The sequence below is a fragment of the Austrofundulus limnaeus genome, unplaced genomic scaffold, assembly GCF_001266775.1.
Source record: "Austrofundulus limnaeus strain Quisiro unplaced genomic scaffold, Austrofundulus_limnaeus-1.0 Scaffold90, whole genome shotgun sequence".
Classification (NCBI taxonomy): Eukaryota; Metazoa; Chordata; class Actinopteri; order Cyprinodontiformes; family Rivulidae; genus Austrofundulus; species Austrofundulus limnaeus.
The window spans coordinates 1,338,437-1,362,839 of record NW_013952492.1 but is presented as its reverse complement, the minus strand read 5'-3'; the positions used below and the strand labels follow the sequence as shown (position 1 = coordinate 1,362,839).

At 38.5% G+C, this 24,403-nt stretch overlaps 2 protein-coding genes across 2 annotated transcripts in view; both read left to right on the top strand.

Annotated features, from left to right (window-relative positions):
- Positions 1–7,797, top strand: part of LOC106520335 (voltage-dependent calcium channel subunit alpha-2/delta-1) — a gene marked incomplete at its 5' end in the record, with an annotated part of 59,557 nt that extends 51,760 nt beyond the window's left edge. The window contains 10 exon segments of the mRNA XM_014012356.1: positions 4–42; positions 287–358; positions 2,448–2,600; positions 2,713–2,765; positions 3,221–3,276; positions 3,728–3,857; positions 4,546–4,658; positions 5,221–5,303; positions 5,579–5,658; positions 6,672–7,797. Of these exon segments, the coding sequence (XP_013867810.1) occupies positions 4–42; positions 287–358; positions 2,448–2,600; positions 2,713–2,765; positions 3,221–3,276; positions 3,728–3,857; positions 4,546–4,658; positions 5,221–5,303; positions 5,579–5,658; positions 6,672–6,708 (816 nt within the window).
- A 13,842-nt stretch (positions 7,798–21,639) lies between these two features.
- hgfb (hepatocyte growth factor b) overlaps positions 21,640–24,403 on the top strand; it is a 24,319-nt gene continuing 21,555 nt past the window's right edge. The window contains exon 1 of the mRNA XM_014012355.1: positions 21,640–21,785. Coding sequence (XP_013867809.1) covers positions 21,737–21,785 — 49 coding nt within the window. The 5' untranslated portion in view covers positions 21,640–21,736. The remainder of the gene's footprint in view (positions 21,786–24,403) is intronic.

The following is a 24,403-nucleotide window of genomic DNA, read 5'->3' as shown; positions in this document are numbered from 1 at the left end:
TAGTGCAAAGATGAGATTTGTGGCTGCCTGAGGAATGACAAGGTACAGCGTATAAATTCATTAATTGAAGATGTTTTTTGTGAAGCTTTCTCATTTAATCTAAATACCTTTTTATTCATTTATTTCTTTATTTATTGCTTATTGTGTTATTTATAGTATATGTTTTACACAAGGTTGCCTTTGTAAGTTTTATTGTCCCTACATTTAAAATAGAGAAGGAGTTTTATAAAAGAAACATTTATAGAGTAATTTGTGTGTTTGAAAAGTGTTTGTTTCTTTATTTCAGCTTGTGGACTGTGTGATATTGGATGATGGAGGATTTCTCCTCATGTCAAATCAAGAGGAGTATATTTCCCTGGTGAGTCATCGTCAACAGTTATGTTATTGTATAATATTGTATATAAAATGATTGTCATTTATCTATTTTCTGGGTTTTCATATTCAAATAAGAATCAGGGGTCTCATTTATAAAGGATTGCGTGGAAACCACACTAAAAGTAAACGTACGGCCAAAAGGCGGAAATGGCATACACCAAAAAAAAAATTCAGATTTATAAAACCGTGCGTACGCACGTTTCTGCGCACCTTTCCTTTATAAATCACGCACGTGACAAACACAGACTTTAAACGTGAAGATAACATTCACACTGACGAGGTGGATGCGCCCTGCGCGTGTATCCAAAGCTTTTGCTGTCCTGCTGTTCTTGTCGTGGAGGGGTCTGTGGGTCAGGATTGTCTGAGGAGGAAGTAGATGAAGGGAGTTGCGCACGGGAACTTTTATTTAAGATTTAAGTTTTTTTATTTCAAAGGTCCTCATGGCTCAGCAGCAGCAGCAGCAGCAGCAGCAGCAGCAGAAGCATAAATATTACTGTTAAGAAAGCTGATGACAAAGTTGAATAAATATCTAAGTCTTATGAAGGTAAATTAAATATCTGACAGTGATCATTACACAGTGTGGCTCTAATTCCTCACTTCACCATCTGTGTCGCAGTTTCACATCTCCAAAATGAGCGTACGCATGGGTCAAAGCTGGCGTGAGGCACCGCACATTTTCACGTCAAGTTTGGATTTTATAAATCACAACCTTGGCGTAAAAAGTGGTGTACGCAAGTTTCTGGGCTCAAATTGTGCGTACACTCGTTTTATAAATCCGACCCCAGGTTATCACTCAATAGAACATCTGTACACATGTACATTTAGGATAAATTCAGACTTTACGATCTAGTTTTCATTCTCTAAAAACAAAGCCTTCTTCGTTTTAATCACTAGAGCATATTGTTCTCCTGTAGAGGTGAAACAAAGGCCATATGAATCTGCTGTGTTATAAGAAAGGCCTATTTGCTCTGAGCTGTACTCCTACAGGACAGCAGTACACCTTTGTCTCCGGTATAGTAAAAGTCTAGCCACTGGAGGAGGTTCAAAGGGAATCCGGATGGGTTTTAGTCAGTCGTGGAGGCTTCACTGAAGTGTGTCCCCTGTGAGTCTAAGACGTCTGCTCTGCTGCATTAACTCTGCCCCTTCTTGGCCGCCCTCAGCCCCTGCCTGTCCCTAGTGGAAAATATGGTAGAGTGGGTTTGAAAACATTTCATTTCAGTCGAGACAGGACATGTGCTGTCTTTGATCTGGTCCGCCATCACAAAATCTGTCAAACAGCCTTTCTTCTTCAATCAATTGAATAACCACCTTTTTTTAAATTTCTTTTTGACATTGTAAAACAGTTTCCGTCCACAGGGACCTTTCACGAACATTCTTTCTGTTTTGCGCTTCCAAAAAAATGGTATTACGGCCCATTTAGAATGTTTCAAACCTTTTTAAACTTTTACAGTTAAATGTTTCTGATTTATTAGTTAGCATTAGAATAGAATGATTCTAAACTGAGAATGGAGTTGTTTGAAGACAGCATATTTCTTTTATGTGACTGAATAAAAGGGAATCAAGCTGCCAACTCTCTAATTGGAGGATGACATCCCTAACCACTCAGCCACAGCCACCCATCCCATAAATCCCATGACCTTCTGCTCTTCCTAGGAACTTGCGTTTGCACCGCTTTTTGGAAAAAGCGTCACAAGATTTGCCCTTTCAGTGATACTCTGACGCAGTCTCTCGCCTGCCAGATGGCACGTGTTCCTCAGATTCTTGTATTTTCTGATTACCACATAAACATCAGACATATGTTTACTTGCTTTCACTATATATTCCATTGCGATACACTCATAGATATTGACAAAACGGGCAATTTTTATTTATTTTGAATAGACAGAATTTAAGTTGTAAAAAGCTGAAACGAAAAAGAAAAAAAATCATCAAGAAAACGAAAACAGCTGCAAACTTTGTTTTTACGAGCAGAGGTTTATGATGCTTTAACTGGCTGTTTTGTTTGTGTGTGCATTTGTTCGTGGCCGTGTGTGTGTGTGTTTATGTGTGCGTATAAACTTAAACTCTTCCAGATTGGTCAGTTTTTTGGTGAGGTGGATCCAGTGTTGATGATCCACCTGGTCAACACATCCCTGTACTCTTTCAACAAGACATACGATTATCAGTCTGTGTGTGACCCAGAGAAAGACAGCAAGGCAGCAGCTGGACCCCGCTCCATCTTTGTGGTTAGAAAACTTACACCCACTGTTAGCATGTGTTGCTATCTTCAGAGATTATTATTGTTTACACACAAATACCATCAACTGACAATGACCAAAGTTTTTTTTTTTCCCCCAGCCTACTATCGCAGACTTGCTGAGTATTGGCTGGTGGGCCTCCAGTGCTGCTTGGTGAGTGTTCAAGTTGTGAGCTGGTGTTTCTCTGTTTGCTTCTTTGTTTATTTGTGTTATCATATGAGAGTGGGGGTACACTTGTACTTCAGGGTAGGAGCTTTTAGCAGAGTGGACTTGCCTGTTGTTTAAAGACGAATCTGGTATGGGTCAGAGAAGGACAAGGACGGTTACGCAATATCCCACCTCATCGCTTTCTGCATGGTCGTCCAACTGCAGTATAACTAGACTATAAAAATAGACCAGCTAATACTTCCCATGACATTTACATCACCAGTGACTAACCCTATACAGCTGTGTTACTGCTTTGTAAAAATTGATTGTTTCTTATTGTGAAAAGTAAAAAAAAAATAAAATAAAATAAAACTTGAAGATTTGTTAACCCATTCATGTAGCTAACTTTGTTTTTGATTAATACTATATACTTTTGGTTTCTTTCATTCTTTGTGTCTTAGGTCGATACTTCAGCAACTCTTTTTCAGTCTCTTGTTTCCAAACCTTTTAGAAGCAGGTGAGACAGAAAAAAAACTTTTCATCTTTAATTAGAGGTTGCATGTACAGTAAGATAAATGTAATAACCAGCAAAAATTGATTGATTCAAAGTGGGGTTACTCAGAAAGGTTATGAATATTAATATTGTAAATGTTCGAATTGCCTCAATTTTGGAGGAATAGTTTAATTCTGACCAGACTGACAAGCTAACAGTCAAAGCTAGAACCAAGATAGATTGCTGCTGTCTTAAAACAACTCCAGTTGTGTGCCTCAAGAAGGAAATTTGTCATGAGGACGAGAACAAACCAGATTTTTTACCGTGTTTATTTCTGCTATAAAACAAAAGACTTAAAATATGCAAAAATTGTTTCTGAAATGATTACCAAATGACTAAAGTTTTCATCATTTCTCTGACTTCTCTGAACTATTTCTAAAGCTTGTCCTTTTGCTTTGTTTATTTTTATTTCCAGCCGAGTCAGCAGATGAGGACATACCAGATGCTATGTTTAAGGAAAGCTGCATTACGGAGCAGACTCAGTACTTTTTTGACAATGATGAGAGATCATATTCAGGTGTCCTGGACTGTGGAAACTGTTCCAGGTATGTCTGTGTTTGTTTCTATGAGCATAATTCATCTGTGCAAATGTATTCATGGTTGCATCTTAGTCACTGCTACCAGTCATGCACTGTAAGATGTGCTGTTTTAGATTGTTCACCTTGTGTCTCTTACCATACATCCCTCGATTTACTGACCAATTAGGATTTCCATAGAAAGTTGTTTGTTTGTTGGCCTTTTCTCTATTGTGCAGTCTCATTTTATGCACCTGTTTTCCAATAAGCTCTGTTCAGACTCAGTGATACGTCTGTGACCACAACTGTATGGTATTTAATTTGCTCTGTTCCTTTTTATTCACTTATGTTTTAACTTCAGTGATTCTCTGAAAACTGCACACTGCCGTTCATCTAACCACATCTTGTTTCATATCATGCTGCATGAGAGGGTTAAATGTGGCTACTACAAACTGTTATGAGTCTCACAAGTCTGCTTGTGCCCTAAAGTTAACCAGTGTAGTCACCAAAAGTTTAATAGCTACCATAAAATACCTGTCTCAAGAGGAGGGAAGTGCATGAATGTACCCAACTGTGCACATAATTGCACATGTATTACGTTTAAAATATAAACCATAAACACAAGCATCTATTGTGGGAGGTTTAAAGCTACAGTAGGAATACATGCATAATTATATGACTGTATAATACAAGATGGGTTTAATTGTGTGCTTTCTAGGATGTACAGTGCTGAAAAGCTTCCAAACACCAACCTGGTTTTTCTGATCACTGATGCAAAGGCAACGTGTTTATCGTGTGACCCCCGGCCTCTTCGACAGGCGGAGCAACCGTGTATCCTTTCACTCAGCTTGTAAACTCTGACAGAGTCGCTCTGCTTGTGCTCTCTCTCCAATCCTACAGCTATCACTCAGGGGACAGCGGGGCTTTAAACTGTCAATGCAAAGGCTCACGCCTGCCTGAGCAGTTTACAGATGGTCTCCTGTGGCTGTAGAGTGTGAACAGCAAACCAGATGCCCGACATATGAAAATAATTGTAACATTGGCTACTAATGTAAATATTCTAATCACTGAAAACATGTACTTTCATTTTTTTATTTTTTTATTTTTTTAAGAAAACACTTGAAGCACTTGAAAAACCTTAACATTATTATTATTATTATTATTATTATTATTATTATTATTATTATTATTATTATTATTATTATATACAGTAAATTCTTTTCTTTTAAGTTGCTCAAAAAATACTAGCAAAATCACAAGTTGTTTTATTTTTATTTGTATTTAATTATTTGGGGAAGGGGGCGGACATTATAGCCAGCATCTTGCTTTTCTCTTAAAATTGTTAAATGCACACAACTAAAAGTGAGTAGAATGTTCTTAAGCATCTGTTCAGCTGAAGGTCCAAATCCTTGTGAACTGGCTCAGAGTCCTCGATACCGCAAAGGGCCCGATGTGTGTTTCGACAACAATGAAAGCGTAAGACACAAATACGCACAACATTTGCTGAAAGCAGTTCTTTTAGTGAGAATTAACTGTTGACTTCTGTCCGTATTTGCAAGATTTTTAACATTTGCTTTCTGTTAAGATTTTGGCTGCTAGCTCCCTTTTTTGTTTTGTTCATTTGTTTTGTTTTAGTTAAAACATTTTAAGTTTTTTTCGCATAACTTCAGCCATCTCTGTCTTTTGTCTGTTTTCTTTTCTGTTTTGCATTATCTCATCTCTACATTTTTGTTTTGTTTCTGCATGCCAAGGATGAGCCGCTGTGTCCGATCAGCAAAGGTTCTCCACCCAACCTCACAGCTTTTCTGTTGTTTCTGTTACTGGCTTTGGGGTCAGTGTCATTACACAGCTTCAAAATGCTTTATTTCTGATAGAATTACAAATCAGATACAATATGACCACAAACTGATGCTTTTAGCTTGTTTTTTTGTGTGACAAAGAGTACATTTATCCAATTTTCTTTGAAAACACTTAAATTTGGCTCATTATTCTTAGAAAAAAATGTTTTCTTGGGTTTACAAAAATACTTGCAGAAACATCAGTTAACATGTTTCTTTCTTTCTTGATCAAGCCCAATAAATGTCACTGTGATGAGGCAGCATTAGTTGAAAAGCTCTATAGGAAATTTGCACATTGCGTCATTTTATCCAAGTCATTAAAACAAAAGAGCAAGAGGAATAAATCAGATGTTAAAGAATTGCATCGCCGCCCAAATTTGAACAATTCACAGGGTGTCTAAATATTTAGGAGAAAAATGTTTGCCATATCTTTGTGAATCCTGCCTTTCATTGTGTTCTAAAGGCATAAATCCCACACATAACAAGCTACCGATTCATGTGACTGTGTGTTTATATTATGGAGAGGCCCAGCTGGGAGGCAAAAGGGGAGGGGAGGAGTGGCTGAGGAAGTTGAGGAGCAGAGTAAAAGTAGGCTGTGCCTCCTTTCCTTTATTCCAGCTGTCCGCTTGGCTCAGCTCCTCACAGGAAGACTGTCTGTGTCCAGGCCAGTTCATTTTGTCACTGGAGTAAACAGAGGAAGCTTCACATGGTTTTCCTGCCCTTTGAATGAAGACGACTCCCATCTCTTTCTCAGAGACTTTTGTCATGCATGGATATCCTGAATATGCCCATCCAAAATACACCCTGTCCAGCAGGTGTATGTGCATACACACAAATGCACTGAAAAGGAGAATGAGGCAGGAAAAGTGTTGAAATAACAGTTCATCCTTTGAAAGCTGTGTGTATTTACGTTGTAAAAAGCAGAAGTATCAGTGGTAATTTTAGAAGATTTGCTAAACGTCAGAGGCTGTTCCTTGTTTTTTTGACAGCTCATTTGTCTTAACAGGAAGATGATTCTGATTGTGGAAGAGGGACCTGCCTAATCCCGAGTCTCTGGCCAATGCTCAGTCTCCAACTGCTGCTGTGGCTCACCAAATCTTTGCACGAGTCGTGACCCCTGCACACACCTAAGACTCTCGGTCATTCACTGATCATCATCGCATTCCATAGCAGGCCGGGCAACACTCACGTGTATGCCACATGGGATTTATGCAGAACTTTTGCAACGCCAATGACTAGAATCAGCATTTTCATGTCCCAATGCCAAAGGGTGCTCATTCATTTTCTCCTCGTCATTCTTTAAAGGTAGAGACACATTTAATGTGCTCAGCTGCACTCACGATCATTAGCTACACTTTAATCCTCTCCAATGGTGCAACAGTAAGAGCTAACCAAACCCTTTAATTCTGCCTCATTTGTTTCTTGGATTTATTGGTTGAAGAATTATTCCACTATGCCAACTGAAAATCCTTCAGACTGTATGTCCACTGACAGCATTGATTTGTGCAGCTGTCAGTATTGTTTGTTGCTATGGATCATTATATTGTAATGATGGTTTGTTTTTTTCTACCCCTAAAGATATCCCTTTGTTTTGGGTGTTTTTTTTTTCCCCAAAAATGATAATTACCTATTTTGCAGCTAGGTGTTTTATTGTAGCAGCATGTGCTCAGTTCGGAGCTTAAAAGTGACAACAACACATTGACACCAAAGCACAAAACAGTACCGAGGACCACACAGACTTCTGCAGAGATTGTGCTTGATAGTTTATTACGAAAAAAGCCTCTTCAGATGTGCAGTATTAGTATTCAAGTTACAGTGATGAATACATTTCTAAAAACTAGGGGTGCAACAATACAGAAAATTCACGATTCGGTTCGTTCAATACTTGAGTCTCATGGTTCGATGTGTTTTCGATACAAAAATAAAAGAGAAATGTCCATGGCCTTTTTAACTTGTAATTTATTTAAATTACAAGTTAAAAAGGGGCGGCTGTGGCGAAGTGGTTAGGGGAGTCGTCCTGGAACCGGAAGGTGGCTGGTTCTGTCCCCTGTCCGGCCGTCTCAGTCGTTGTGTCCTTGGGCAAGACACTTCACCCACCTTGCCTACTGRTGGTGGTCAGAGGGTCTGGTGGCGCCGGTGCATGGCAGCCTCGCTTTTGTCAGTGTGCCCCCAGGGCAGCTGTGGCTACAGTGTAGTTTGCCATCATCAGTGTGTGAATGTGAGTGTGAATGGGTGAATGTCTGTTAGTGTAAAGCACTTTGGGGTCCGGAGGGACTTGAAAAGCGCTCTATAAGTTCAGTACCATTTACCATTTAAATTAACTACGAACATTTGTTTAACCTCAAAAGTACAGTTTTTAAATTAAATGCCGATGAAACAGCAAGTTTCTCAGTGAATCTCGACAATGCAGCCCAGGTGGAGTAGTCGAACACAGATCCACACTGTAAAAAATGAAATGTTGTATTTGCTTAACCATGTTATGTGACCTGGTTCCACTTAACTGAGTTAAGTAAATTCAAAGCAATATACCAGTTTTTTAACCAAAGAACATGAGCATGTTGCTTTGAATTTACTCAACTCAGTTAAGTGGAACCAGGCCACATAACATGGTTAAGTAAATACAACATTTCATTTTTAGAGTGCACTGATCCTTCAACACAGAGCATCTTCAGAAGATAAACTGATAAAATAAAAGAAAAATCGGCATTGTTCAATACAAGTGTGTATTGAACCTAAAGCACTGTATTGAATGGTTCGATACGGGTACATGTATTGTTGCACCCCTATTAAAAACAACTCACTGAGTAATAAGTGAGGTGAGATTGCACACACTGTAAAATCTATTAGGATAATAGTCTTTTTAATTATGTTTGTGGTTGGACTGACAGCTTTAGTTGTCCTCAGTTTGATGCATCAAATTCCCAGTGCCTACGTAGTAGCTCAAATCTTCTGGTATGAAGCAGTGCATCAGAGTTGTATCCTCACCATGTATGCCTCTATGCTAATGCTTGTTTGTGGTATAGCAGAAACGTTTGTCCTTGCAGTAATATTTGATGAAATAGATGTAATCTTCTGCTATTATTCCAGTTTAAGACAGCCACACAAAAGTACAGTAAACCAGTGATTCTGATTAGGGGAGCGTGGTATTGTTGTCCTCCCTGGAGAAAACAAACCTAAACCAGATTCAAGCTTGTGTTCCAGCATTCCTCTCTTTATTAATCCTGTTTCTGTTCCTTTTTGGAATCACCAGACTCAGGAGCCAAGATGACTTGTGAATGAGATCAGCATATCAAAGACTGTTTCTCTGTTTTGTTTTGTTCTTTTTTCCTTCTTGCCGTCTCTGTTTCTTCTGCTTGTTTCCTTTTCTTTGCGTTGCTCTAAAAGTGCTGTGAAGATGATGCTGAAGGCTCGGCATCAAAAAAATGCTGCAATGTCATGGAATGAGCTTGTTCTGTGTTTGAACACTGTCTATGCCTGTGGTTGATCAGCATCAGGGCCTGCTGGAGAGAAACTTTCCGAACTCACTACCACCAGTGGTAATTTAGCATTGCCTTACTTTATCATAAGACTCAACGATCCCACAAAAGTTAGATTTTCTGTTAACACTTTAGGCTATTGTGATGATAGCTGTTAAATTCTCTCCACCTCGCCTTCATGGTGGTTTGCTGGTGTCGAGTGATCAGGTTATGCTGTCTATCAAAGTTGCGTGTTGACTTGTGTATTACCCCAGGGGGTTCCGTGTCTATGTGCAGGCATGTGCGTGTCCCTCTGATTGTGCTTTAATACCGTACATGAAATACTCTTTTTTTGTGGAACTTCACTAGCCTGAATAAGTTTTGTATTCATTTGTACATTAATACTATTTCCTGTATAAAAGAGGGGGGGGGGGTGAAATAAGAGAAAATTGTTTATAATATTGTGTTGATTATTGTGCAAATATATATTCACAATAAAAGTGTTGTATTGTTATGGCTTGAGATTTTGTTATTTATTCAAAAGTGTCGCTTTCAGTTGGAGATGACCAATCAACTAGCGCCAAGTAAAAAAAAAATTAAATTGGATTTTTTTAATCCATTTAAGGGATGTACACAAAGGCTCTTATTCACCAAAAAATTTTATAGTTTTTTGTAGGAAATTATGTTTTGTGCTTCCTCTCTATTCAAGCCTTTGCAAAGGGAGACCTACTCACCAAACTGTGCTGTCTCTCTGTTCTGATTCAGTTTAACCACATTTACTTTAGGTGTTATGTACAGTATGCATATAAGGGGAAAACTGTTTATGTAAAAAATGTCAGGTCAAAAAGAACCCAGTTATGCAACATGTATTTAGTGTAAAATACTTACCCTTTCCTGAAAGCTAATTGTAATCACATTACAGAGAAGAAAAGAAAAATAGATGCTCTGCAAAAAAAAAGGGTGCAGGCATTTCAGGAGAAGTATAATTAATCCTTTCTTGTAATGATGTGTTAGAGGTTGTTGCATAAATAAACTGTCCAAAAAAAACCATACAATTCAGTTGTTTCTATCTTACATCAGATATGAACACACAACTCTTATCTGCAGTTGTGCTGAGTATACAGAGGGGCAGGGATGACTTTGATTTGTTAGGTTCGGTTCCAGTAAAGTTAAACAGGCTCACTCTTCCATGATCAACTGTTTATTTATTTATTTATTTATTTATTTTTTTTTTTTTATTTCACTAGAGAAACGCACACAACAAGCTACAAGTTAGTTCTGGTCAAAAACAATTCAATATCTGAGCTTGACTGATTTCATTGGTGTATGTGAGAGAAAATACTGCCTGAAAAATGCAATACCTAATTGTAAATACACAGTCATTTCAATTTTGCTGAGATAAATTTCTTTGAGTGAAACGTTTCTGTGTCTACAATAACAAACAACTTAGCAAAGATCTTCGACAAACGTCTCCTTTCTGTGTTTCTAAATTTGTTGTGCCCGTTGAAACAGCACAAATGACACAGACAATTCCATTTCCTATCTGGAAGTGACATAATGGAAGGCCAGATGCTAACATCTCACTTAAAGAGAAAACCTGCACAAAGTTAATGTTCCACATATGGTGCTTGTGTTTGTCTGATGGCAATCTAAGAGTTAGTGTGCCATCAGTGTTTGTTTTTCTTAGGGATGCCTCCAGCGGGGAGGTCGTCGTACGTGAGCCACACAGCAATAACACAGACAGGAGACTAAAATAGGGTAGGTCGTAAATAGGCACTAGGTCTTACCCCTTTTACACAACCAGCTTAAGAGGTTACAGATGATGTGAAAAATAGACAACTTGAATCTGTTGTCATCTTGTGGTTGTGTTGTATTTTTTCACAGGAGTCCAGCCATTTATTTACCAATGTTGATAGCTCTCTTGTTAGAATCATATTTTTAGATACATCTTGTCAAGATTTTGAGACATTAACTGCAGACTTGTTTATTCTTTGCAAATATTTTTGTTTATTTGAACTCAAAGCACTTTCCTTTAAATGGTGCATTTGCTTTTAAATATTTCCTGGTGTATATTAAGTGGAGCTGCAATGCTTTGGTCTGAATTCCTCCTTGAAGCTCCACAGTCAAAGTTCCAATCTTCATGCTTTGCCACTTTTAAATGGAACACTGCGGAGATCAAAACAATAGAACTGAATCTGAACAACCGATAGCTGCTTTTTTTTCTCATTTTTTGCCCATCTCATATGTCTGTTATATAAATATATAAAAAAATAATAACTTTTTTTATTTCTCAAGAAAACAAAACAGGCCTTTATCAGAAAACTTACAGTCAAAGCATCAGGGTGTACAAGTATTTTTAGATTTGTGACACAAACTTCAGGAAATGAGGCATTAGGTGGACGTCAGATCTGCAGCATGACCCATGGCTGAATCTGCAAATCTCAACTTGTGAAGTTCAATAACCGTTTTGTTATGGTAATTTAACACCCATTCACGTCAGTTTCTGCCAGAGTGTGCTATTTTTGGTGCAGAAATGCAACTCAGTGACACAGTCCAACACTCTCCAAAACCTCTGGGTCATGATGCTCCCAGGGCAATCAACCCATGTCTGAATAAACTTCTCTGAATCTGGTGAATATAACATGTCTTACACTTGGCTGCGATTTCAATTTTTTTAATTAGCATCAGCTTTTTTTTCAACTTTGAAAACAGTTCCCTTCCTGTAAGCAGTGTCAGGGAGGTCACATGTTTTCCTACATCCTAAAACATAACACAACAGGGACATCTCGGTCATGGAGGTTTGGTCATGAAATGTTAACATCCTGTAAAACAAGTTAAAAAAACAGTACCAAAAAATTATCAATGAGTGTGTACGGGTGCTTTTACGGAGTGTTTTCCTGTATGACGCTCATTTATTTATATTTTCTATGCTTTGATTAAAAAAAGCATTTAGTTCTGCAACAGTTGTGCAGCAACTACGGCAGAAATTTACATCCACTTGAAAACTTCACGAACATGGGTATTGTCAAATGCAATATAAATCATTGAAAAAAAAGTCCTAAAATTATTTTAGGCATGGTCAGAATATTTTGCACCTGTTCTTAGAGACCACCACCCAAGCTGTCAACAATATTAACAAATGGGAACCTTGAACCGTATTTGCAAATGCTGAGAGAAAGAATTACAGTTTTATGTTGGAAAGAACATCAACACACACGCACACGCGTGCACATGCTTGGCTTGTACTGTCAGGAAATGCCACAGTCTTTTCCAAACCCATTAACATTACCACACTTCTCTGTTCTCTCTATCGTTATTTTACTCTGTATTCTCACAGTTTGCTGTGTTTGCAATGTGAGTGTGTCCGTGTGCGTGTGTGTGCAGGTGCACGTTTCCATGTATTCATGCAACTACTCAAACCAGCACAAGAAAATTCAGGTGAAAAACATTAGTGTGACGTTCCATTTCAGAAACACTGTGCATATATATATATATATATATATATATATATGTAAGTGTTGAAAGTCTGTTTAAACACTGCTAACTTGTAACAGGAAGGGCTATATCATGTATGTATTTGGGTCTCCCTAGCTTTTTATGAACAAGATGAAAGCTATGACAGTTGAGACAAAGTAAACCCATAAAACGTGACTAATAGTTGCACAATTACAGTTGGTTTTAGATGTGATTTATTTGGCTAATTTGGTACAGCTCACCAAAATAAGAAAGCTCTTTCAACTCCTGACTAACTCTTTAAAGAGCCGACTCTTTGAAAACCGACTCAGAGCCGTTGAACTCATCACTACCAAGGACCTGTTTCTCGACTCGCCTCACCCAAATCAGATCAAAGCTCATGTCGTTGAGCCAAGTAAACGACCTACTTTCTGGCTGCCTAAATTCTGCCTCTCCCTCCACAGATTTCAGTCTCACCCTTTTTTATGAGCCCTTGCTTAACTCATTGTTTAAGCTGTTTGATATTGGTGTGGATATGGTTTACGAGGTCCGACGTGTTTATTAACAAAAATGTTGAACCATTGCTGGGATATTGGATTCCAAAGATTTTGTCAAGTATCAGGATTAGTCCCTGGTCGTTGCTCCTGCTCAGCTCAATGTAATATTCTCTTGTCAAGCCTTCCCTTCATTCTAGTTACCTTCAAATATTTTTACATTTTCCTTGGAACCTCACTGCCACGGCCATTTGTCTAAATCAAGACTTACCTCAACTCAACTCATCATCGTCAACTCTGACTGGGTTTTCTGCTCCTCCTGCATACATAGCAGTAAACCTAAAGAAATGTGAGGGGAGAAAAATCAACTCAAATTCTTATATCATTTGCAACCTGACTGTCTAATGTACCTATTCATGTGCAGTGATGTTTAGAAGTCACACAAACAAACAAAAATTTTTCACATAATCTTCCAACAAGACCGAGGATTACAAAACAGCAGTTCTTTAAATAGCCACACAAATGTTCATAAAAAGCCAAAGGAATCCAGCTTGGAGACAATGCTAAGCACCTGGGTCAGTTTATGATATAAATTGCATCACAGCAACCCACATCAAAGTGTTCAAATTAATTTACTTCACACAGTTATAAGAAATCTTCTGCAAACACCCACCTCTGCAACTATAAAAGCCCACATGCAGGTTAAAGGCACAGTGTGTAGGATTTGTTGTTTTCAGCGACATCTAGTGGCTGAGTGGTTGAATCATCCTCCCTGGTCCTCCCCCCACCCCCACCACTTGCTTCCAAATGCAAAGGAATTGCTACGGCGTCTCTCAGGTGTCAAAAACCTTTGATAATTCCAACCGCGATGTCTACCAGCAGCTTCAGGGCTAGTGATGTTTCAASTSGTAAGATTATGAGCTTTAATAAGTAAAATTAACCCAGCTACAATGATAGACAACAAATATTACATTTATAGTAAAACCGTTTTTGACGCCGCCACCGCAGTTTGTCCTTCATGAGCCTTTGTAGACAAGATGGCGGTGCAAAATGGCGGCTGCCTGTGTGGTGACCCGTGACCATGGAGATATAAACAGCTTTTTATAAGGTAAAAATAATAAAACAAGGTCTTTGTCTGCAATGATTAGACATGTTTTTTATTATTATTGTCATTAGTGATTATCTCAATTTCGGCTAAAAGAATTGACAAAATCCTACACACTGTACCTTTAAGGGATTCATAAACTGGCTTCTCAGCTTAAACCCTTCCACTAAATCCCTCATCCCATAGCTAAAATATGCTGTAGGTTTGCAATATTTAGAGAGTTCAGCTCACCCAGCTCACCCAACCCCATCTTGGGGTCTGAGCTTATGACGCCATCCGATGTCCCAACTTTGCTGAATGGCAGCTGGATCCTCTGAAAGGGCTCCACACCAGATAAGAACAGCAGCAATAGGACTACAACTAGATGGATGCACCTGGCTAAACCCTGGCCCTAATTCCCAAAAGGTGCTGCAGCAACTGGAATCTCTCATTCCTCTCAGCTTACGTCGGCGTCCTTTCTTCAGTCCCAGTGCTTTCTATGACTGATTACAAACACTTGTTCCTGATCAGTCTCTCTCCACCTCTTCAGGTGAATCCCACCCAGTCAGATCACACATCTCTAGTAGAGTTGAGAGATTTCGACAGGTCCCACCTACTTGCACATTCCATTTTATAATAAGTCCATTGAAGCCTTACTGTGGCTGGTGTGCTATTCTGGTCCACAGAGAATTATTTGAGTCATTACACTTTGGGCTACCTTTGTGTTTGAAAAGGTTCTATTAAAAAAATGTTAAGCAGAGTTGTGCTCATTTTTGTCCAGTTCATGAAATCAATGTAATGAGATGGAACTCATCTGGAAACTGACTTATCCAGCTCTCCACCGGCCCCTCAGTAAGTACTAATGGTCAAGAGCTCATTGAGAACTGGTTAAGAGCCATTAACCCATCACTACTTTAGTGTCCAGTAAATTAATTCTGAGTTGGTTGCCAGCTATTTCACTTTAAAATGAACTTTTGTATGGCAAGTTGTCACAGAATTGTGTTGTACGGAGACCAGACACATCAAACATTGGTTTGAAATGTAACTCAACTTTAAGCTTCTATGAAGACAAACTAGTTGGAAAAAGTAACAAAAAATGTTCACCTTGTTATTGTTGTAGACTCTGGGGAATGTTGTGCAGTAGGGTGGAGCTGTACAACTTCAGCAACTGGTGCCAAAAAAAAGCCTTTCACAGAATGCGTGTGCGCAAGTGTTTGAATGCGTGCGTTCGTGTTTCAGCTTCCCAGCATGAGTGTCTGGCAAATCACTCAGGTGGGCTCTGAAGGCTGTTTGAAATCCCATCTGCTCTTTGCCATGCTCACCATCAACATGTTAATTACATGTATGAGACCTGACACAGACATATGTGGGATGAAATATACCATTTTCCCTCCCTGGCTCTTTGATTTTTTTTACCCACCACCTTTCCTCCCCAGTGCATCTCCGGTTCTGTGTGAATCATGGGGAGGCAAATTAGTAGTGAGAAGCAAACAAGACAAGCTGACTGTTTGCAGATGTGCCAGAAATAAAGAAACAGAGAATTTATGCACAATTTAAAAGATGTACTCACATTTTTTGTATGGTTTATGAAGCTAATATGCAGTATTTGTCTTGTATCAACAGAGATTAAAACTTTCAAAAACTGCACGTACTGTATTAATGTGCGCACATTCACCTCAAAGCGAGAAGGTCACATGTCCATCCTCAGGCTTTTCTCTGTGGAATTTCTTTTTCTGCTTGTGCATGCGTGGGTTTTCTCAAGTTACTCATGTTTCCTCCCACAGATCCAAAACTCACACGTTAGGTTAACTGGTGACTCTTAATTGTCCCTAAGTGAGAGTGTGAATGGTTGTCTGTATTGTTTGTCTGTATGTGGCCCTTTGATGGACTTGTGACCTGTTCAGAGTGTACACCTGCTGGAGACAGGCACCAACTCAATCCAGAATAGAGAGGTGGGTAAAAGGAAATGTTATTGTACATGCAATTTAGCTTGAAAATTCACAAAAAAGCATGAGAGAAAAAAATGGACATTCCTTACAAAAATTATCACAAACTACTAAATTCAAGGAAAAACATTGCAAAAGACTGAGTCAGAAAACTGTGAAACACAACTTTGCAGGGCATCACTGCATTGCTAATCATATGGTTGTGTTCACTGTGAATGGTAGGATGTTTATAATTGTTAACTTCTGTTGAGATTTTAGTGGAGTGAGGTTATCGTCATGTGTCATTTGTCTTCAGACAGGCAACAAATTCAATCAACTGTTTTAAATTCCTGACAATTGCACACAGTTGTCCATTCATTGCTTGAGAGATTTTGCATGTAAACATGTAAACACAACCTACTTACAAGTGTTTTCCAGTTTATGTTAGAGCTGTGCACTTTGGTGAGAGTGGCATTTACTGTGGCCAGCACAATAGTGCTGATGTGTTTTTCTGACATACTTCACATATACCGCTCTAAAGGATGTGTCATTTAAACAGCTCTGCTTTGTGTGGATATACAAACTTGCCAGGCCTTTTTGTTCATGAATTGTTCACGGGTTGAGTCTGAAAGGTTCACATCAACACCCATAAACACAGAAGGAGGGGTGGACAAAAGGCAGAAAAAGGGTAGATCTCTGTGAACGAAGTGTGCTACGCTGAATTAAAAAAATATTTAGTGTATTAAGGCTTAATAGGAAGTGTATTAATCAAGCTTGGGTGTTTGAAAAGTTGCTGATAAGAAAGTTTCAGGATATTCATTGTTCATTTTACGCACATATGCCTCTTTCGATGAAAGTTTTTTTTCCAATTACTTTACATTTAAGCTGTTCTTCAGACATAACAACTGAAATGATGAGTCAGAACTACATATAAAATGAGCCATTAGTAAGAGCTCAGCTTTTGCTTTCAGTGATCAATAATATTGCAGTCTATCAGTGTGAATGAGAAAAGCCATTTGAAAGTAAATTATCCAACAAGAAAAAATCAATAGTATATTGACTCATCTCACTTGTTTGTTTGGACCTTTTTAAAACTCTCATGTATGAAAATTATTGTGGCAAAACAATCCTTGTGCTATTTGAACTGCAATGAAAAAGTGCAATACTGCAGGTTTTATCCATGTTATTTTTATTTTTACATTTTAATCTGTTTTTACAAGCACCTTGTGTGAACACTCAGATTGTTTGTGTTATCTGTAGAAATCAACAGTCCTCCATTAGAAGCAGTGGCTGCACTGACAACAGGAAGTTTGTGTTTGTTTAAAGGAGGATCACTTGAAACAGTATCTGTGTTTACAGGGCCTTCCTCACCATTTTATCACCCAACCCCACACATGCACACATCCACACAAGTTTCCAACATCCTCCCCATGAAGACTGGAATACCTGAACCACCTCTGCGCTGCACCCACACATGCAGCCTGAAGCCCTCTTTGGCGTCTCTCACTGCTTCCAACTTTCACGCTGTTTGGACTGCCTCAATAAACTTTCTATTGTTATAAACAAATTTTCATAATGTCTGACTAATGCCTGGAAGAGGAGTTGAACAGATCCGGGTCAAAAAGAGGCTTAACTGCTTTGCCTCGGACAAATAATTTACATATGGGGCCAGTTGCGTACACCCACTTGTGTTGAAAACTATTCTTGCACACAAAGGTTCCAAACAAATCTACAGGAAGTCTGTTAATTCTGCTCACATTCCACAAATATGCATTGCAAATACACCATCCGTTACTGCACTGCTCCACTTTGCACTTCCCTCTCATACAGAAAATTCATTGTGTCAGTCTGCTCTGCATCTGTGCTCCCTGTGTAACAGCTTCTTCACTCTCCATATCATCTCCAGCTCCCATTGAACTTCCTCCCTTCATTACCAGATATTAACTTTTTTTTTCCTGGCAATAACCAGCCACAGATGTTAGGAGTCTGGAATGGTGACGGCACTCACACAAGCGAGAAAGTGAACTGCTGGGTTTCTCTGATTTCCTTCTCCTAGCAGAAACCTTGCAGACAGAAAATAATGAATAAATAATGATTTTTAAAAATCCACTGGATTCTTGCTGACAGAGAAAGTAATGTGATTGTGGTGATAAGGAGTTTTCATTTCAAGCTCAAACTGGTTAAGGTCGTCCTTGCATGTTGGTTGTGTAACAAGCATTTTTATTAATATGTGTACATGAATTTTAAAGGGTACATATGAATAATCTATTTTTAGCTGTTGAATGCATCATCCTGGTGCTGAATAGATGTCTTTATATTATTTTCAGATCATATTTTTCAACCCATTCAGTTTCTATGAACTATTACACTATTACGTCACCATATTTGCAATAGATCAAGATTTGGACCTACCAACAACAATTTCATGGTCTTCATTCTCCTCTGACTCTGGGTCAGAGTCTGGCACCAACATCTAAATCTGGATGGACAAGTCTTCTGTTGTTGACATCTTTTATTTAATTAGTAAATAAAAAGTTTCTGCAAGTTTCAGAGAAGTGCCTCGTTTGGCTTTAAAGAGGAAGTGTCAAAACGAGTTGATCGAAGACACACCCAGAAAAGGGGTGAAAGAGGGGCTTGTGGAGTTACAATGAGGATGAATTCAAACCAAGGCATTGCAGTTCCAATTTATATAGACAACAGAATAATGTGCATGTGGAAAAGAATTATGTTAAAACATCATATGTTTCTTTTAAGTTGCGGGGAAAAATGATTGGTACGCAAGTTTGTTTGAAAAAGGTACCATGTGTTCATCAATGGAATGTATAAAGGAAACAAAAAAAGAAAGAAGGAAAAACAATGACTTCTGCTTCACTTCAGTGAAAGTATCTGACTCACTGCTGATTCTTTATTTTCATAGGAACTCTGCAGTCTTCGTAAGAATTCATAAGATCATTACTCACCAAACCAGACAAACGACTGGGATGAAGTCTATTTCCTCCTACTTATTTATCTGTACTTTTCTGCATGGATTCACCCACTATGTAGCTGTGATTGTAAAACAACACCATTAGAAATTCTCCCTTTTCTGTAAATCTGCCTGGATTTTAGAACTAACCTAATATGCAATCAATAAGATGCTGTCACTGGAGGACTGCAGCGAAGCTGGGCAATCGGAGCAGCATGAAAAGCTGCAAAGCTAAGTTTCACGCTATCTCATGCTGTCATCACTGCAAATAGAAGTGGTGCTCAACTATCACGCTCCCCCTCCCCATCACCACCAACGAGTTCATCTTATCTTAGACTGAGGCAAGCCGTAAAGCAGCATAAACAACCGTCCTGCCTCCCCCTTAAGTCCCTCTTGAGTTTCCCGTTGTTGACAAGTAGCTGCCAATATCTGTTTTATTTAGAATACTGTGTTGATAAGTGAGCTTAGGCAGAAAAAGGACAGACTGACATAATAGGGTGATTGAAGGCTGCTGTGCGAGTGAATGTGCATACACTGAATATGAAAATGTTTTACAATAACATCCTCTTTTTTTCAAATGGGATTTGGAGTAAACCTTATGTGCATCTCTGGAAGCCTTCTCTAATTCATTAAATCATTAAATAGGGTTTATTGTTAAACCACAAAGTTTTCCATGAAGCGTTACCACATAGGAATGGACACTGTCCTTAAACACCAAGTTAGAGGCTTTGAGATGATTAAGTAATCAAAGTGATTAAAAATTACTATATTGTAAATATATTTATTTTGTGATTGTAAAAAGCAATAAAACTGGTCATAAACGTACAAAAATGTTGCAATTGTTGTTGCTCTGTGTTCTTGTTTTTATTCAAAAGGGACAATGATCAATAATACAAGACTTTACCCTTAACTGTAAATGAGTCAGGTGTACCCATGGGAGATCAATTTTAAATGGTCCTGGGAAGACTGATGGTAAAATACATTAAAATAAATCAAATCGCAATAAATTAAAAAAATGTTTTAATGAGTAGGTCTGATTTAAGTGAGGATGCAGGTTTCAGATGATGTTATTTTATGTGTCAAAAGCTGACAATTTGACAACAAGCGATAATGCAGATGTTTTGAAATGGAGTTCTGTGGAAACGTTATGAGCAATGATATCTTACCTGTAAATAGCTCAGCTGGAAAAATATGAGTTTAAATCTAACCAGACGGATAAGCTATTGGATAGCAGTGGGATCAAGACCAAAATGGATTGCTGCTCTTTTTGATTCATAACTTCATAGCCCATACTTTCCCAACTTCAGCATTGTCTTCACATTTACATATTGTTTACATAAAAAAGTATGATTATTTGCAGGAGGCATTAGCTCCAGCAGTACTGGTGTAAACATGTAATGAAAAAGTGCAGCTATGCAATATTTATAAAATGCTGTTTACGTAAACCTTTATGAAAGATTGTTATGGTAAAAGCCCTCTTTGGTCATGATCCCACATCAATCCATTCTTTACCTTTTATCCACTTCGTCCTTTCAGGGTCATGGGGGTCACATGGTGCCCACAGCAGTCAATGTGTGAAAGGCGGGTTACACCCTGGACATGCCGCAAGTCCATCACAGGGACACACAAACACAAACAATCATTCACTCATTCACTCACGCCTAACGCCAATTTAGTGTTGCCATTTAGCCCAACAGTCATGCTTTTGGTCGGTGGGAGGAAACCGGAACTCAGGGAGAAAACCCATGCATGCAAGGAGCGAATATGCTGAACCCACCTGGAATTTGATCGGGCAACCTTTTTTGAGATGCAACAAGTTTAACATCTGAGTCACTGTGGTCTCACATGAATTATAATTAAATTATATCAACCCAAACTAGCAAGTCCAGTATTTACTGGGGTCAACTTTTCCACGAACCCCATATAAAAGGTCTGAACTATCCCTTTAGTAAACAGGCATTTTTTATAACGATTTGTTGCTGAGTAATTTTACCCTAGTAGATTGTTTAAGAAAAAAAAATACATTTTTCTACCTGACTAATTAGACACATTTATTTTTTTATACAGTTCTAAACCAGGGGTTCTCAAGCCTTTTGGGTCTGGGGACCCCTTACAAGGGCAAAAAAATTCCAGGGACCCCCTCATAAACCCCATGCTGTTTTAAAAGATAATTTATTGTCAWTTCAACCCCTAAATGCCATGGGAATATATATTTTTATTAAGTTTATTATGTTTGTTTCATTAGTTCATTGTTCTCCATGCATTATTAAAAATAAAAATCAAATTAACATTTTTGTAAAAGTTTTTGAGGACCCCCAAGATACCTCTCACGGACTCCTGGGGGTTCAGGAACCCCAGTTTGAGAATCTCCACCATAAACAATATGCAATCCACATGTGTGGTCCTGGATTATGAGGACAAATAGGAGATAAAAAAAGTAAAAATAAATAGGACGTGGGGAGTGCGTGTGCAAGTATGTGTGTATGGGGGGGGGGGGTGCACACGCGCACAGAGGCAGATAGGGGTGGTGGAGCGGAGGGGATGGAGGGAGAGGAGGGAGGCGAAGTACTTAGAGGGGAGACGCATCATTTGTGCAGAGGTGGAAGCAACATCTCCTGTTCGCTGTCTGTCAGACGGACTCAGCAGACGTTTCACTTCGTCTCTCTCTCCAGCTGCTCTCTGTGGGACCAGGGCCATGTGGATTTACGGGCTCATTGTCGGACTTTTCGTCGTTTCTTATTCCGGTAAGTTAAACGTATCATTTTTTTGTCATTAAGTAATAAACTGCCTGTCATTATTAACCGCAGTAGGTGTGCGTCATTGGCACGGCTTTGCGCCGCGTGCAAGCGCAGCTTGTCAAACAGGAGTTTAACGTGGTTTCATTCTCGTTACTTTAGAATAAATTTAGATCATAATCCGCTGCGTTTGTTTAGATTAGTATTATGTACAAATGGTAACAAGTATTAAATAAGTTTAATGCTTAGGACCACTGATGGTTCATTTTGGACATAGTTTACTTTTGAGGAATAGTTTCACGAGTCTCAAGATTTGGGCATGTTTAGGCTACTTGATTGCAAGGATTGCAAGATAAGAAAAAAAGGTCTCAAAATTATTTTAAAATAAATTATTACAACGATTGTACTCGGACCTCTTAGATGTGAAAATCAGACATCAGAGCATTTAACGATTTTACTTATTTCATCATAAAAACATCAAAACGCTGAATCTGAAATCAGTTTTCCGAGCACAGCATGCCCATATAGCTGTCAATCAAAGACTGAGCTTCTTTGTCGCCCTCTCGCACCATCACTGGGAATTTTAGGTCAGGTGTTGATGATGATTAGACACAGACAGTTAAAGTTGTGTTTAAAGAAAGGGAAACGAGTATCGAAAGTGTTTTAAACTTTATCTGGTTCTCGGGGATGCTGAAAACCTGGGGAAAGATAAACCTCATAGGAAGTTTGTGTGAAATATCTGTAGCAGGTTATACAGGTTTTATTACCTCCCAGACCGCATATGACAACAATTATAATAATTATTATTATTATAAATATAATTATAATAATTTTGGAAATTGCAGTGCAATACTCTTGTGGTGAGGATTTATAAAAGTCAAAATTATGTGTGAGCTATAATGCAGCTTAAAGTTCAGATTTGTAGAAATGGGGTTCTGTGGCAAAGATGAACAACTAACATGTTACCTGTTGTATGTATCCTTTTGAACAACACCAGCTGAGTTCAGTGGACAAACAGAGAAATACCATTGCCCAGATTGAAGAGCTAACTGCTAGTGCAAATGCTGAGTGGAATGCTGCTGTCATAAAACAACTTCAGTTTCAAAACTTGTATTGCTGTTTATGTGGGTGACATATAAGCCTTTAAATTGCTGTCACTTTCATATTAAACAGTAAAATATGAATATTTCTTTTTGCAAATTATTTGCATTACAAATAGCGGGCAGTAGCTATCTGGAACACTTCCTTCCGATGCAGCCTGGAAAACGTCCTGCAGAATTTCTGCATTATTTTTTGAGAAAATGCCTGCATAAAAAAGAAGAAAAAATAAAAGGAGAACAAGCCAAAACCTTAAATTGACCAGCGGAGTTAGACATGAAATCTGACAACTGAAAGGGTATCTATGGTTGGGAAAGTACAACCCCAATTCCAATGCAGTTGGGTCATTGCATAAAACATCAATAAAAATCAGAATACAATGATTTGCAAAACTGTTTCCACTTATATTCATTTGAATAAACTACAAAGACAAGATATTTAATGTTCAAAAAGATCAATTTTATTGTTTTTTTTTTCAAATATCCACTCATTTTGAATTTGACGCCTGCAACATGTTCCAAAAAAGCTGAGACAGAACCGATGAAAGGGGAAGTTGAGGAATATTCCAAAAACACCTGAGGGGAGCATTTCACAGGTGAACAGGTTCATTGAAAACAGTTGAGCGTCATTGTTGGGCACACGGAGTATCCCCGAAAGGCTCAATAGTTCACAAGCAAGGATGGGGCGAGGTTCACCACTTTGTGAACAACTGTGTGAGCAAATAGTCCAACTGTTTAAGAATGTTTCTCAACATATATTTGCAAGGAATTCAGGGATTACATCATCTACAGTACAATATATCGTCAAAAGATTTACAGAATAAATCTCTGCAAGTAAGCGGCAAGGCTGATGCCCATGATCTTTGATGGCTTGAGGCAGCACTGCAATAAAAAGCCACATCATTCTGTAAATAATATTAGCACATGGGCTCAGGAACACTTCAGACAACCATTGCCAGTGAACACGTTTTGCTGCTACATCTACAAGTGCAAGTTAAAACTCTGCAAACCTAAAGCGATATATCAACAAGATATATGGCTTTTACAGATGCTGGCTCCTCTGGGCCCAAGCTCATCTGAGATGGACTGACGCAAAGTTGTAAAGTATTTTGTTGTCTGAAGAGTCCACATTTTAAATTGTTTTTGGAAATTGTGGATGTGGTGTCCTCCGGTATGTGCATCTATACATCTATGAAGGCACCATTAATACTAAAAGGTACAATACATACAGGTTTTGCAGCAACAAGGAGACAGTGTTATCTGCCGCCTCGATAAATCTAGCCCTAAATCTCTGGTTGCTGTAGTGTATACAATTGAATAAAGGTAGAAAAGTATGTGCATATCATTGTATTCTGTTTCCATTTATGTTTTACACAACTTTGCAACTTCATTGGAAATAAGGTTGTACTGAGCTGGGGGATGATTGCAAATTGTTGACAGGTGTGTATAACATGGGAGCAGAGGAGATCTGGGTGTGGAATAAACATAAAAATCTAACTTCCAGACTGAATAAGTTGCAGAAATATAGAT